At 32.6% G+C, this 17,201-nt stretch overlaps 1 protein-coding gene across 1 annotated transcript in view; it reads left to right on the forward strand.

Annotated features, from left to right (window-relative positions):
• LOC111044616 (hydroxymethylglutaryl-CoA lyase, mitochondrial) overlaps nt 1–17,201 on the forward strand; it is a 58,229-nt gene that overhangs the window by 32,828 nt on the left and 8,200 nt on the right. The window contains 3 exon segments of the mRNA XM_022329805.2: nt 3,347–3,513; nt 6,446–6,569; nt 9,378–9,590. Coding sequence (XP_022185497.2) covers nt 3,347–3,513; nt 6,446–6,569; nt 9,378–9,590 — 504 coding nt within the window.

Raw genomic sequence — 17,201 nt, forward strand, 5'->3', positions numbered from 1 at the left:
CTAACACTGCAAGGTTCCTGTTCCTTCTTTCCGCGACCAACCCTGTTTGGCAGTGCGAAAGCACGGCCCCTCTTTCCTAAAAGAGGGAAACATTCCTCCAAAGCACTCCAGCCCTGTTTCAACCCCCAACCCGAGCGAGGGTGGTTGACGGACGCCCCACCGAGACTCCCGTCCCCTGCCGCGGCCCTCCCCAGTCGCCGACTGAGTTTAGCCGGCCCAGAGCGACACTGGGAACTCTGATAGAGACAGGTGTGGGCAAAAATCTACTCAGAAGATTATAGTTCTATATTAACATATGGTATGGCCTTTTTTCAATTATAATTAAGAGAATAAGAAGAATATACATGCTAAAAGACGAACTTTAAACCCTTAAAAACCACTTTTAGAGTTAAAACATTGCCAAAAGATTTCTTAGTGCGCCTCTAAAGGGCCAACTGAACATACCTACCAAATTTGAACGTTTTTGGTCCGGTAGATTTTTAGTTCTGCGAGTGAGTGAGTGAGTGAGTCAGTCAGTGAGTGAGTGAGTGAGTGAGTGCCATTTCGCTTTTATATATATATATAGATTAATCAGCAGACAAGTGATTACATAGATGTCTGAAGAAGCCAGTCCATTTCTGTATTTTTATAAGGTCTATAGTTTTAATCAAAGACCTTAAAGAGGTATGCATCTTCAAGGTCTTTGGTTTCAATATTTTGTTTTGCAGTCAAGGTATTGCGTGTCCATCAGTATCAATATTCTCACATTTGAAAAAACTAATTTAATAGGTGAACAGGAAATCAAATTTAAATCAGTCGGCTTTATATTTAATCGTCTTCTATTGATGCCATGAATAATTGATGCAAACTCAACCGCTCTTTTGACAATTTTATAATTTGGAATAGTAGAGAGAATTTCAAACAGGCTGTATTCCAATGTGAAATACATAGGTAATCTTTCAATAATGTGCACTTTATTCATGTGTGATTGAGGAATGTGTCATCAAGTGCATGACTGCATTAATGAATTAACTCTCTGCGTATAATATTCCAAATTGGTGACTGGATGAGTAATGTATGTATATTACTGTGAATAAATTTGCATCCTAGTCAAACAGAATAATACTAATCCTCTACTCATTAACTACAAATTCCATTGCAAAGAAGTGAACGTTGGGACTCTTCCTGTTTTTTGTTTCCTGTTCTGTTGATTTCATGAATGACTTTTTTCAAATTTACAATGAAAATTTCATGAAAAATGTTGAGGGCTAAGCCTTTTTCCTCTCTCACAAGATTTTAAATGTCCATCAATTAATGACTAATATTCACTTTGTCTTCTTTCATGTTGCATCATTTGAAAAACTTTGGGCCTTCTTAAAAATGGCATGAAAGATGTTTGATATGATGAAATAGCGTAAGCTTGAAAATGGCATGAAAGATGTTGGATATGATGAAAGAGCTTACTCCGATGAAAGAGCTTAAGCTTACTCCGTACCAGAGAAATCTATTATAATATTCTGCTATATTTGTATTCTGTGCCCGTTGAAATTATGTACAAGTCTAATTTATTAGAATAATGTAGCCTATAAGCTATTTACATTCTTGAATGTCTTATGTATGTAAAAATTAATTTAGCAAGTATTTCTGTAAATAGAAACGTTCACAACCATTACACTAGAAATTCTGAATCGCTTAGAGTGAACCAGTGCAATTATGCAAATACATTGAACTGTTTTAAGGAGTTCGGTATAAGAGCTTATAATAAGCTTCCTGCACATTTAAAAGAGCTAGAAGTTGGTAATTTTAAAAGAGCCATAAAAAAGATGTTAATAGAAATATGTCGATATAGAAAAGAGGAGTTTCTAATTTGAGGTATTTTGTTTGATGCTTGTGTTTGTATTTTTATTTCTTTGAATGTAGCCTAAATACTTTTATTTACCATGTATAATCTATGACGATGCTATGCATTTGTATAAATGTTTTCTGCAATAAAGAAATCTTGAATCTTTGCAAAACCGTACTTGCTTTAACTAAATTGGTATTTTCTAACACTACCTACTCAAACCAACATGGTTGGTTTTTTTAATGTATTTCAGATTAGAAGATACCGCTTGTACATAATAATTATTGTGGAATTACAATATCCTATACTATTAAACGAGGAACTTCTGTTTATATGTTTAGATTTTTGGATGTTTATATGTTTGTATTTCACCGGATCTCGAAAACGGCTCTAACGATTCTCACGAAATTCAGAACATAGTAGGTTTATAATATAAAGATTCGACTGCACTAAGTCTCATCCCTGGGAAAACTCGCTGAAGGACATTGAAAGTATAATTATTATTCATCCTTGGAAAAACAGCTGATAATAATTATTCCGCCGTCTGTTCATGATAGAAGTGAGTGAGCGAGTTCATGTGTGTGGGACTGTGTCAAAATTATGACTCAGCTGTTGAACTTTTGTAATCATTCAATCAGGTACTTAGTGCCGGTTGCAAAAAAGCCGGGTTATTTTCAATCCTGATTAATTCCAGTAGATCCATCTTCTTGAAATGGTCTTCTCTGATTTGGTTCACGTGAAGTAAATCAGGATTAAAATTTAACCGGCTTTTGTGCAACTGGGCCTTTGTGAGGGAAATTTTTGCATTTCTCTGTGAATTAATATCAATTTACTGTGATTAGATAGAACATTTCTGTATGAATGTTATTATAATTTCTTCTTTCTTAATAAATTTTTTATGCTTTTGTACTGCAGAGCGAAGCTCGGTCCCCGATATTATTTTTTCCTACAGTTACGTTGAAAAGTGGCCATTGCTGCACTGATTACAGAACGCAAAGAATCACTTTTCCGCTCTAGTGCGGGAAAAATTTTTCTGCACTCCAGATTTGCAACATGGCAACGCAAAATACTTAGTAGGTTATATGGAGCAACAGTGCAGCAAAATCAAAATGAAGTTGGTAACAGTGACTGCTGTGGCTGCTATAGTGAGCAGAGGTGCAACGAAGCACAACGCGCTAATTATTATTCATTATATATTATAACCAAGGACAACGAGGACTTTAGGATTTTAGGATTAAGGTTTTTATCAATAATAAAATTACACAGAAAAACATTTGATGGGTTTCAGGCAATTTTACCCATAATTACCCACTTTTCATATTCAATGGTAACTGTAGGAAAAATTTAATGTGAAATACGTGCGCAAAGTTCCTCTGCTGCACTCAACAAACCATTCCGCCCTCGCCTTCGGCTCGGGCGTAAACGTTTCTTTCGGTGCAGCAAACTGTCACTTTGCGCACTAGTTGCACAAATAACTATTTCTAATAGGTGTACTAATAATAAATGTTTTCTCGTTTATTTCAGACTTTGAGCACTATAAACAGGCCGAAATACCCGGAACGAGTGCGTATAGTCGAGGTGGGTCCAAGAGACGGGCTTCAGAATGAACCTCAGTCAGTTCCCACAGCCACCAAGATCGAAATGATCGAGCGTCTTTCGAAAACCGGCTTGAAAACTGTGGAAGCCACCAGGTAAACAAAGTATAATCCTCTAGGAATGTCTCTCACATTTCGATTCTCAAAAATCCTCGTTGATCAAGATTTATGCTACCAATAAAACCTTTCAAACTTGTTCCAATCTATAAGATTGGAATGTCAATATATTACAAAAAACTTTACTTTTGTAAAGAAAAAACTTTCAATTCCATTTGAAAATCAAGAGTGAGGTCTAGAGATATGGAAATGAGTGGAATCACTGTAATTTATCATACTCTCCTCATAGTTTAGTTTAGTTTATTTCATTCTGTGACCTCCTGTGAAAGGGGTTTAAGGATTTGTCAATTTTTCACTGAAATTCAGTTTCCTAATTAACGAATCGTTAGAGTTGAAGTCGATTCTCTGGTGCCGGCAAAGTGATTGTAGAATTCGGAAATTGAATAGAAGACTATGAAATACTAGAATCTATTACTTCACTTAGTATACTGTATACATAACTATGAAAATAGTTTTTATTATTGCATAGTTTCGGAAAATCGAATCATTATTGACTGATATACAGTACCGGTATTGTTAAAGTGAGTTAGTTTTCGGATTATTTCGTCTACTTTTGTGCAAAAGTTAAGTCAAAAAGTCAGTTTAGAAGGAAGAAGGCCGAAAATTGAAAATGATTTGATTACATCTTGTGATTGAGATGGAGATTTCTCTTTTCAAATAAAATTTATTATTATCTTTAAAACAATACAATACAATCATTATCAATGTAATTTTGAGAAACACTATTACATTAAATAAATTTATTACTATATATTCAAAAGTTGTAATAGAGGGTGATATTCTGTTTATAATAGTGAAGTTGTTATTGTGGTTCCAGTAGTTATCAGTAGGTTGTAACTAATTAAATACATTTTTCTAATACTAAACTAATTGTAATACAAGTTGAACTAATTCTTTGTTATTTGAATAAATAAGTGGTGTTAAGTAACGCGTTGCTAATTCTAAATAGTATCAATTCAACGAATCGATAAGCAAAAATAGTTGTGAAAGCTTTGTGTTTTATCATTCAAAAGATATAGCAACTAGACTAGTATAGCAACAGGAAATCGCTCCTCTTTTGATAAACAAATGGTTGTGGTGACAATTTAAAATATTCTTATTTCCAGAAATTGAAAACGTGGTTACAGCCGTAACTTGTCTCTCACTATTTAGACCGGTTTCCAAGCTCGGGATTTAGCTTAGTTCTAGACTTTAAACAGCTGGAGTCAGAAAATTTGCTTTTTCCGGGCGTAGTCATAGTTTTTATGATAATCTTTTTATTTTATCATTTCTATAACTGAAAACGTTTTTCCTTGGCGAAATAAACGATTCCTAAATAATTCAAGATAGCTGAAATTTTACACTATATTCTCTTCATTTCATTTAGTGTTCAATTTTCTAGCTTTTCGAAATTTAATTTAAACGTGGACTACGACTAAGCCCCTTTCGGAAAGCCAATTTTTTGACTCCAACTGTTTAAAGTCTAGAACTTGGCTAAATCCCGAGCTCGGAAACCGGCCCTTAATAGGTGTTTATGAAAATTTAAACCCAATCCGAATTAAGATGGATAAATTAAGACTTTCAACCCAAATTAAAGATGAATTCATACATGATTTTTTTACAATAATTTTGAACAATAACAATCTACGCTACAATAATCATTTAACGATCATTAAGTGATAAAGGTTCTAAGAATGAGAAAAAATTGGTTTGTCCAATTAATGTTACATGCTGTTGTTTCAAGTCTGTTATTGTTCGCTATGAATCTTTTTTCCTTCTGTGTAAGTGTATTAATTGTTTTTTGTTTCTTGTTATATTGTTTTTTTTTTGTTATGAACCTGTTTTTTCTATAGTGAGGTCCACGTTATAATGACAGTATTTTTTCAACTTTGGTTTTGCTATCCTTGTCACATCCTATCCTATTCGACAAAGCCGGTGGTACTACCCTTTTCTAGGTCCACAACGATGCCAATTATTTTTTTGATGGTGTAGAAATATAATTAATTAATGGAGAGAATCGGCATCGCTATTCTCCTATCTTTATCCACTGCCATTATAAAGTGGACCTGTTCTTAAAGTGATTTAATTGTTTTTTCCTCCACCTACTGTCTAAAGTACTTACTTTACTCCCTGAAACCTAATACTAAAGTGTCACTTTTTCGCTCTCGGTAGTAAAAAACAGAAAAACTCCCTAGGGAGTAAAAGTGACTCCATTTAAATAACATGGGAAGCATCTCTATTTTGAAACTTACATTGTAATAGGTTAGAAGGTCTAAGCTCAGATGAGAAAGCATAATAGAGGTGTCTGTCATTGAGTCAACTGAATTCAATACCTCAACCAGAAATTTGATTAACTCATGAAATATATGTTTGTATGATAATTATTATATTCTTAATATTAGTAGACGATAAAAATTTATACAATTTTAAAAATATTTTATTCTATTCAAAATACCAGCCAACAAATATTTTTGATCTGCAATTCAAATCTGAAACGCGTGATATGGAGTCAGCCATTTTTGGTAGCCGCTCAGCTGATATAATTGTTACAACTTTTGCCGATAGATAGCGCAATCGACAGTGCCAATCAGACGACCGGTTTTTAGGTTTTAGATTTAGGTTATGTTGTTAGGAAACATTGTAACCAATACGTAAGTTATTAAAATGATTTTATTTGCAGTTTTTATAAAAAAATGTAGATGAGGAAAAATGTTGTGTACATCACGAGCGAAAAATACTTTTTCTCCCACAGGAAAATTGTTGCCCTCGGCTTCGCCTCGGCTTCAAACTTTTTCCCACAGGGAGAAAAAGTCGTACTTTTCACTCTAGATATACAAATAACTATTTTGCTTCTTGTTATATTGTTTATTTTTTGTTATGGACCTGTTTTTCTACCTGTTCTTGAAGTGATTTAATTGTTTATTTGTTGCAGTTTTGTGTCGCCAAAATGGGTTCCTCAGATGTCAGACCACAAAGAAGTATTCAATTCAATAGAAAAGAAATCTGGTATCCGTTACCCTGTACTAGTTCCTAATGTAATCGGTCTTGAGGCTGCTGTGAGTATAATATTCATCCATTTATTTATTCAAATTTATTAATACACAAAGAATTTGCAAAGTGAAACCTGCAATTCTCATTTTAATTTCTTGTATTGAAAACAATACAAAAGTCGTAACTTATAGCATTACTCATATAACGAATTGTTTAAATTCAAAGAGAATAAATAATTCAGAGACAAAAGTTCTTCCTCTATAAAATTATTATATTATAGATGGAATTAAATAGAGAATGCATTTATTCAAATGCTAATTAATATATAATTATTATTTAACGAAAATCCTAAATAAATGCTGCAAATCACCCCGAAGACCTCTGCTACTGCAGACATTGACAACAGGGTTAACAGATAGATGGAAATTCGATGAGAACTACTATCCAAAAATTTATTATTTAGGATTTTTGTTAAATAATAATTATATATTATATTATCCTACTATTGTTGTGTAGCACTTAAATATGTATGTACTACATGTATATAAATGATTCTTCATTGATTCATACAATAAGTACATCATAAAAATGATAGGGAGGGGAAAAATAATGTAACCTTGTTCTATTCCTCTACCAAATTTAGATAAGGTTACACATAGTCCGAAATAGGTTAAAGTGTTGTAGTTGATCACTTCACAGAATTTCAGTACTTAACTATTTTCACAAAGTAGATTTTTAAATTAACTCAATTTGTGTTGTATTATAAAAGTACTAACTATTTTGGAATTTTACAAGAACTATATGACTGTGAAAATTTTCGTAATTAATAAATTATTATGTATTATAAATGTACTAATTATTTTGGAATTCTACAAGAACTATATGACTGTGAATTGAACTCTTTCTGTTCCTATAGTCTGTACAGGATAAGTTGAGACTTGGCCCTCCCATTCCGAAGAAATAACAACGTTGCCAATTTGTGTAGAATGACGACTTTCTCAAATCTCTAATTTAACCTCAGAATTGTGTGTAGAGTATCATCCATGATATTACAGTAGTACAAAAAAAGGTTTCAGGGTTGAAGGGCGAAAAGGAAATTTGATTTTTTGATGAAATTCAAAACATAGCGAAAGTATGTTTTCCTTTTTAATATCATTCATCTCAGAATATGGGATGTTGTGATAAGTAAGAATTTTATATCAGAATAACGGGCGGAATGTCTCGTTTTATTGGTGTTTACATAATGTCTATTAAACCTAGTTATTTTTCAATCAATGATTATGTTCGTCAATGTCAAAACGTTTTGAGCAGAAACATAAAATTTTCGTCTTTCTTGTTTGAAAAGTTGAGTAAGTGGTGAAAGTGAGAAAATTGCTCAGAAATTATTTTAAAATGTATGAATTCAAGGCTACTTTCTTGTTTTTATAAAATAGAATTATAGTACCCTTTGAAATTAATAAAATAATAGATTATTATTTATTATTTGTATTCTTATTCTATTATTTTATTAATTTCAAATTCTATATCAATTAATATCAATTCTATATTATAAATTAAATTATATAAATTTTAAACTTAACCTCACTTTGGACTATTTATGTGCCAAAATCAAGGAATTGAAGAAGTTTTGGGCAATTGCCTGTTTCTCTTTCCAAATATCGTGTTTGTGACTGTTCTAATAAATAAATAAATATATATATATATTTTATTATAATGAAATTATATGTATAGTCACAAAATCGTAATAACTATGGAGATATAAATAAATTTTCACTGCTTATAATGATTTAATTATAAATTACGTATAGTAATTTTAAAATCACCACAAAATCTCAACTATTATGAAGATCTAATTAAATTCTTACTACTTATATGATATATATTTTGATTTCTCTATTTGTATACAAGTGATATAGTCTTTTTTTCTTTAGGGCTACTTTTGAATATAAATACAAATTGAAATCTAAGTACACTTTTAAATTATTTATTAACGACATGTTTCGGCTATATAATGCCATTATCAAGTCAAACACAAGTCGTGATTGAATAATTTGAAAAGTGTACTTACATTTCAATTTTTATTTACATGTCATATATTATGTATTGTGAGAAGAATTCCTATACATAGAGATATAAAGGTGTAAGATTTGTTGATTTCTCTTTTTGTATATATATATATATATATATATATATATATATATATATATAATAAACATAAACAGGATACACACAACACAGATAGATTAAAAACACTTAAAAACTTACATTTAAACGAGAATTTTCGCGGCTGGGTCCCCTTTGTCAATCAACCAGGAAGTGAAGTGGTGCAGATTTCTCACTTCCTGGTTGATTGACAAAGGGTGCCCAGCCCCCGAAAATTCTTAAGTGTTTTCTGTTTATATATATATATATATATATATATATATATAAATTAAAACAGGAGACACGATATAAATAGATTGAAAACACTTGAAAACTTACATTAGAAATGGAGAAATTTTCGGAGACTGTGTCTCCTTTCTCAACCGAGAAGACTGCAGATTTGAATCCAACGGTTGTGTGACCACAGAGTACGCACGGAGCCTCAATTTCTGCTGCTACAATTTAGGCTCCGTGCGTACTCTGTGGCCACACAACCGTTGGATTTAAAACTGCAGTCTTCTCGGTTGAGAAAGTTTAATTTATATTACACACTTTAAAGTGTCTTCTGTTATGTGCTGTATATATATATATATATATATATATATATATATATTATATATATATATATATTATATATATATATAATATATATATATATATATATATATATATAATATACTTGTCATATATGTAATGTGAGAAGAATCTTATTGAAGAAAAATACATTTCAGATTTCGGCCGGAGTAAAAGAAATAGCGGTGTTTGGATCTGCGTCGGAGACATTCAGCCATCGCAACATCAACGCGTCGATAGAAGAGAGCATAAAGAGGTTTAGGGAGGTGACAGAGATCGCGCTAGCACGCGGCATACGCGTCAGGGGGTACGTGTCCTGTGTGTGTGGCTGTCCCTACGAGGGTCCAGTTGCGCCCAAACAAGTTCTAAAAGTGAGTATTCACTCTTTTACTCATAATTTTTCCACAAATTATGTAGAGAGTGCGATATCGTTTTTATTTTTCATCTTATAGTAGTAGTAAGTAGTAGTAGTAGTAAAAATGACTTTATTGATGATTCAAACATATTACAAAAATGAAATTCATATAAAGAAATAGCAAAACTAAATAAAATACCTTTAACATAATAAGAAAAAACAAGACATTATTATGGCATAACCTGTAAGGCTGTCTGCCAGGAGTCGGTTTTAATAATTAAATTCTTCTATTAAATCTTTTCTAAGTTTAAGAGCCATTTCAAGAAACTCATCAATTTTCCCCAATCTTTCCCATTTAGCCACTCACTACTTCTGCCTCAGTGAGTACATATTTACCTAAGTATACTCTACGAACACCCCCTAACATCAGGCAAGCCCCCATAAAGTGAAGCATATCCTCTATCTCGCCCCTGTTACATAATGAGCATCGCCATTGTGTTTCTTCTCTGCCGTGCGAAAATTGAGAGAAGAAGAAATAAAGACAGTGACTAACATTCTCAAATCCAATGGCTACCCAACTACAATCATTCAAAATCAATAGTAAATAATCTGTCTCCACTTAAAAAAGGGAATCAACAAGAAAAAGAAGAATATTTTGAAAAAACAGTACTCCTCCCATACATCAAGGGCACCACAGACAGAATTGGAAGAGTATTAAAAACCCACAAAATCAAACCATTATTCAAACCCCATCTACTCATTTCGCAAATCTTAAAAAAACCCATCAACAGACTGGAGCTAGAAAACCAAGGAGTCTACAGTATCCCCTGCCTGAACTGTGACAAGCAATATGTAGGCCAAACAAATAGGAGAATCTCTGCTAGAATAGATGAACATAAATTAAGCATAAAAAATCAACAATCAACCTCAGCCCTATATAACCATGTGAAAAATACTGGTCATACAATAAATTTCGTGAATTCCAAACAAATAGCCAGCATTCGAGATTTTCAAGTCAGGATTGTGAGAGAGGCGTTGGAAATCGAAAAGCAAGGCTCTCTAAATAAAAGAGACGACAGCCTCAACGTGTCTCCCTTATGGAAGTTAATTTTGAATACCAAACGCCCAGTACCTGGTACAATGAAACCCGCTACAGCACCATTGTCACCAAAACAAGACAACATTCCTGGAATTTCACTCACCCAACAGCGCCAGCACAAGCAAGTAGAGGGAGGGGGTAGGAGGTATGCTCTTCGACCCAGAAAGAATACTTAGGACTCAGTGTGGATTTCGACGCCACCCTCAGAAGATGTCGTCTGCGATGGCGACGAAACGTCAGACTCAAGTAAGTCAAAACAAACGGATGTACCCGGTTAATTCTTTTACATATATATATATATATATATATATATATAATATATATATATATATATATATATATATATATATATATATATAAACATAAACAGGATACACACAACACAGATAGATTAAAAACACTTAAAAACTTACATTTAAACGAGAATTTTCGGGGCTGGGTCCCCTTTGTCAATCAACCAGGAAGTGAAGTGGTGCAGATTTCTCACATTTCTCACTAAGTGTTTTTAATCTATACGTGTCGTGTGTATCTTGTTTATATTTATATTATAATACTTTAAAGTGTTTTCTGTTAAGTGCTATATATATAAATAAATTAAAACAGGAGACACGATATAAATAGATTGAAAACACTTAAAAACTTACATTAGAAATGGGGAAATTTTCGGAGACTGTGTCTCCTTTCTCAACCGAGAAGACTGCAGTTTTGAATCCAACGGTTGTGTGACCACAGAGTACGCACGGAGCCTCAATTTCTGCTGGTTTCTGCTGCTACAATTGAGGCTCCGTGCGTACTCAGTAGTCACACAACGGTTGGATTCAAAACTGCAGTCTTCTCGGTTGAGAAAGGAGACACAGTCTCCGAAAATTTCCCCATTTCTAATGTAAGTTTTAAGTGTTTTCAATCTATTTATATCGTGTCTCCTGTTTTAATTTATATTACAAACTTTAAAGTGTCTTCTGTTATGACGTGATATATATATATATATATATATATATATATATATATATATATATATATATATATATATATATATATATACAAGTCATATAAATGTAATGTGAGAAGAATCTTATTAAAGAAAAATACATTTCAGATTTCGGCCGGAGTAAAAGAAATAGCGGTGTTTGGATCGGCGTCGGAGACATTCAGCCATCGCAACATCAACGCGTCGATAGAAGAGAGCATAAAGAGGTTTAGGGAGGTGACAGAGATCGCGCTGGCACGCGGCATTCGTGTCAGGGGGTACGTGTCCTGTGTGTGTGGCTGTCCCTATGAGGGTCCAGTTGCGCCCAAACAAGTTCTAAAAGTGAGTATTCACTCTTTTACTCATAATTTTTCCACAAATTATGTAGAGAGTGCGATATCGTTTTTATTTTTCATCTTATAGATATTTAGAATAATAATTATTGTTTTTTTCTGATTGTCACATCTTTGTATTGTTTTTGTGTTTTGGTGAAATAAATTGAATTGAATTGAATTATCCCATCACATTCTAAACTTGAAGGCTCTTTTGCACAGAAGCCTGTGAAATTCTAACCGTGGTTATATGCCACGAGAATCTATCAGAGAAGCCTTCTTTCCAAAAAATCGTCTCTGATTGATTCTTGTCATGGCATTTAATTATGGTTAACATTTACAAGGCTTTCGTGCAAGCGGGCTTTTGATTCTTGTCATGGCATTTAATTATGGTTAACATTTTCAAGGCTTTCGTGCAAGCGGGCTTTGAACTGTGAAATAATTCTCATATTTTAATGTTTCTTTTACATGAAATCGGGAGGGAAATAACCCCAAGTTCCCCTTTTCTCATCTCTATATAAAAATGATGAATATGTAAAAATAAGGAGAAAATCTTCTTATTCCAAAGATAAGAGTTGGAGATGAGATTTATGAAGTATTGTGAACATTAATATTGTATTTGTCAGAAATTCAATTGAAAAAAGTTTGATTTGTTATCAGGCTTGTGCCCTATACAAACAGAGTTGCACTATTTTTAACAAGCAAAAATATTGGCCCATATGAATAAAACCAGAGCAAATGCTCATGAGCAAGAGCATGGAGCATAAGGTTTTGCTCATGAGCAAAAGGTAGAAGCAAAAGCATTTGCTCATTTTCATATGAATAAGCTTTACCTTATACTCTTTCCTTATGCTCCTGAACTCTGGAGCAAATGCTCACGTATTTTAAAGATTTTTCATCGGCTGATTCGCTTTTGTAGCCTTAATTTGTTTTCTATAGCTTACGGAAGCGCTAAATATGCAAGTAGGGTGCACCGCTTGTGTTTGCGTCGTCTGCTCTGTTTTCTATTTATGATTATGAATAGAGTTTTAGGTTAGTTGAGTTTAGAATTTTGAAATAATAGCGTGAAAAAATGTCTTCTCTATAATTATCTTTAGCATATTCTTATGATATCAATAGCCTCCTTATAATCGTCTACACTCTCATCTTCTTAAATGCCTATTTCCTATTTTGTGTTGGCTATCTTTATAACAGGTAGCTATCTTTTGTATTTATTCTTTTGTAGGGATAATGGTGATATATATCATGGTTGAATCTAAAAAGAGTTTTATAGTTCTCAACTATTGGTTGTGATCGTATCTGGTATAGTTTCCTCTTCCTCATACGAATTAGTTGAGCCATTTTACTATAAGCAGAAGGTGATAAGCTTTAGACTAGACTCACCTTTTTTGAAGCATTTGCTTCAAAAGTTGAGCAATTGCTCTAGTTTATTCATACAATTTTGAGCAAAAGCTTTTACTTTTGAGTAAATGCTCAAACTATTTTTTTGATGAGCATGAGCAAAACGTTTTGCTCACGTTTATTCATAGAAAATGAAGCAAATGCTCCATATTTTAGAAGTATAAGCAAATGCTCAACTTTATTCATATGGCCCAATATAACAGAATAATGGTAAAGATTACTGACCAACATAATAAATCCTACTATAACAAAGCTACAATAACAAGATTATTATACAAGAACAAGACTATATCCACATAGAAAACAATAAAAATTACAAATAAACTTTAACAATTATTAATAAATCTTATACAATATTCCATCACAAATTTTAACCGAGCAAGCAAAAATGTTAACTGTTTGATATAAACCCCAACAATCAGTGGTATATCACATAACATCAATCATAGCACACTATAGTGAGGTCCACGTTACAATGGCAGTGGATAAAGATAGAAGAATAGCGATGCCGATTCTCTGCATTAATTAATTATATTTCTACACTATCAAAAACATAATTGGCATCGCTGCGGACCTAGAAAAGGATAGTACCACCGGCTTTGTCGAATGATAGACAAGGATAGCAAAACCAAAGTTGATCAAATACTGTCATTATAACGTGGTCTCACTATTAGATACCCTAACATACTAGATACCTTCTTTTCTCCAGTGACTCAGTAATGTAGGAGTACAAACTAAATATTTTAATCATTGTAAAGTTCAACAGTAGATCTAAAATCCTCATCATTAACTATATTAAACAAAAAATTGCATTTATACTTCTTTCTTATTTCCTCATACACTGGGCAATGGAATAGAAAATGTTCGAGTGTCTCATTCTCTGAGCTGCAAGAAGGGCAGTTTTGTTGTGATCGATAATATATTTCTTACATCCAAAGTTAATCGAAATACAAAGGACTGGTGGAATTCTAAGTGGAGTTAAGCATCTCGCAATTTTTATTGAAATTGAATATGTATTTGTCAGAAATTAAAAAAAAAACTAGATCATTAGGCCATTGCCTTCGTAAGAGATAGTGAACATTACAAAGAATATTCCAAGTATTGAAATGATTCCATTCAACAAATTCCATGATGTAATTTACAATCTATTCTTGTTCAGTTGTACATAGCTTGTCATTATACTATAGAGTGGGTTATTTCCTTATTTTAATTTCATATTACTTTTTGATTTCTATTGATATTGTATAGTTATTAAATGTGTAAATTGATTCTATAGTGAGGTCCACGTTATAATGACAGTATTTGATAAACTTTGATGTTGCTATCCTTGTCTATCAATCGACAAAGCAGGTAGTACTATCTTTTACTAGCTCCGCAACGATGCCAAATCTGTTTTTGACAATGTATAAATATAATTAATTAAGGCAGAGAACAGACAACGCTGTTCTTCTATCTGTATCCACTGACATTATAACGTGGACCTCACTATACCATTGAATTGATTTGATTTTTCTCGTGAGGTCATATACAATATGTATTCACATCTCCTGAAACGTATATTTTCCAATATATTTAACTGATAATAATCTTATATAAGCTCTCTTGAACCCTCTTACTTCTCAACTATTTCAGCTACTTTGATCAACAGGTACGAATTGAATTTTCAAAAAAAGGAAGAACATTTTAAATTATAGAAAGCCAATAAAAAATATTAATATTCTCAAAAACATTTTTTAAAGCACACCAGCACAATTACATCATCATCTAATGAAAGAGCTTACTGGGACACTCTACAATTTTAGAAGTAAACACTATTCAATGAAGCAAACTCAGTCTATCTCAATCAGCGTTTTATGTGCATGTTTACTATTCTATGAAGTACAGTCTATTAGCATACTATTGTTTCAAGCCGTTTGTTTTTCCGAAAGTGTGGCAACAAGGCATTTGACCCACTTTATTTTTAATGTATGTTCCTTCATTTTCATCCATGCTTTCTTTCATATCTTCTCTTTTTCTCTCGCTTCAAAGACCTAATTTTCCTCTCTTTCTTCCATCTTATCTCAGTTTTTATGTCCTGTTCACTCAATTTAGAATCTAGCTGAGTATGAAACTTGATGAATGTGTACGCTAATTTCCGTGTATGAATAAACAAAGCATATTTCAAACAAAACAAACTACTTTTGAAAGATTCGTATTCTTCTACCATAAATCTTCTCACTTTTATGATGAAAACAAGTCGTTAGATACTGAGATAAACAATGTGAAAGCAAATTTCTCGGTCTAGAAATAAACTCTTGAGAGAAGTAGGCTATTATTTTGTCAGTTGAAATTCCACAAGATCTTTATTCTTGTAAAGAAAATGTGATTTGACAACTAATGAATTCTAGCTTAGGAATCTTTTTCTAAACAAAGATCTTTCTCTAAAGAATCAGTTAGAATTCCTAGATCAGTTAGAACTCATCCTAGATTACTTAGACACAGGGTCTTTCTTAGCTCGAAAATTTAGTACGAGAACCAATGATTTCCAATTCCAACAAGAATATTTCAAAGAATTTTTCTTCTTCCGAAGAGAAGAGATCGATCGGATTTTACAATCAATGAAATAATCAAGTTGTTATTGAAACTGTTGTAATAATGCATTTGTATGGTTTTCATTGAATAGATCTTTAACCAATATGTATATTTTGTTTCTATCAACTTATTATAGAAATAATCAAGTTGTTGCTATTGAAATAATTGTAATAATGCATTTGTATGGGTTTTATCGAATTAGATCTTTAACCAATATGTATATTTTGTTTCTATCAACTAATTATAGAAATAATCAAGTTGTTATGATTGAAACTGTTGTAATAATGCATTTGTATCCCTTGGCTTGAGAACTCGCTCAAAATGCCGCTGATATCCGGTCAGCTGATCTATTGAAAAATTCGGTTAGAATGTATTCACTATATTCCATGAATATGATTTTAACATTAATTTTTCTTTTCTACTACCTATACTAACTATTATGTACATGATAAACAGTGATATTTTTATAGAGAATAGAGCACATATACTTTCTCGACTTAAAAAGGATAAAGGAGTTTATTCAACCCTATTTTCCAATGAACTCGACCTGTATAATGGTTCATAAAATATGTGTTGAAATTTGAAGTTGATCGATGTAAGCATTCGAAAGTTATCATCGAACAAGCCCACAAACCCACATACGGACGACTATCGTCGTTTGTTTTCAAAGTTTTTCGATTTGTATATCATCAAGCTATCAAAATGAAAAGTTTTCTCAGGAAAACATTTTTTTCCGATCATTACTTCTTGAGATAAGAGCGACTGATTTTTGAATTTTTGGGACAGAACATTTCAAATTCGGTATGATATAAATCCTATTGTTGGTCTAGTAGAACAAAAATTTTCTGAAAATATCAATTTTTGGAAAAGTTATTCAATTTAACAAAAATAACTCAACTAAAAGTTATTTTTGATTATTTTTACTAACTTGAATAACTATCTTGAAAATTGATATTTTCAGAAAATTTTTGTTTTACTTCTTCTTCTTCTCTGTCTCTTCCCCGCATGCCGTCAAAGCGTTGGGGTAGCCTCGACCCATCTTCTCCACTCCCGTCGATCCGCCGCCAGTCTCCTCATCTCTGGAACACTCTTTCCCCTTCTCCTCCCTATTTCCTCTATTCTGTCCTCGTACGAATACCTTGGACGGCCCACTGTTCTTTTGCCCTGTACTCTGACATTTACATACTGTTTGGCCTTTCTATCATCCCCCATCCGCTGTATATGCCCAAACCATCCAAGCTGCCTCATTTCTATCCT

This window comes from Nilaparvata lugens, chromosome 1, assembly GCF_014356525.2.
Source record: "Nilaparvata lugens isolate BPH chromosome 1, ASM1435652v1, whole genome shotgun sequence".
Lineage (NCBI taxonomy): Eukaryota > Metazoa > Arthropoda > Insecta > Hemiptera > Delphacidae > Nilaparvata > Nilaparvata lugens.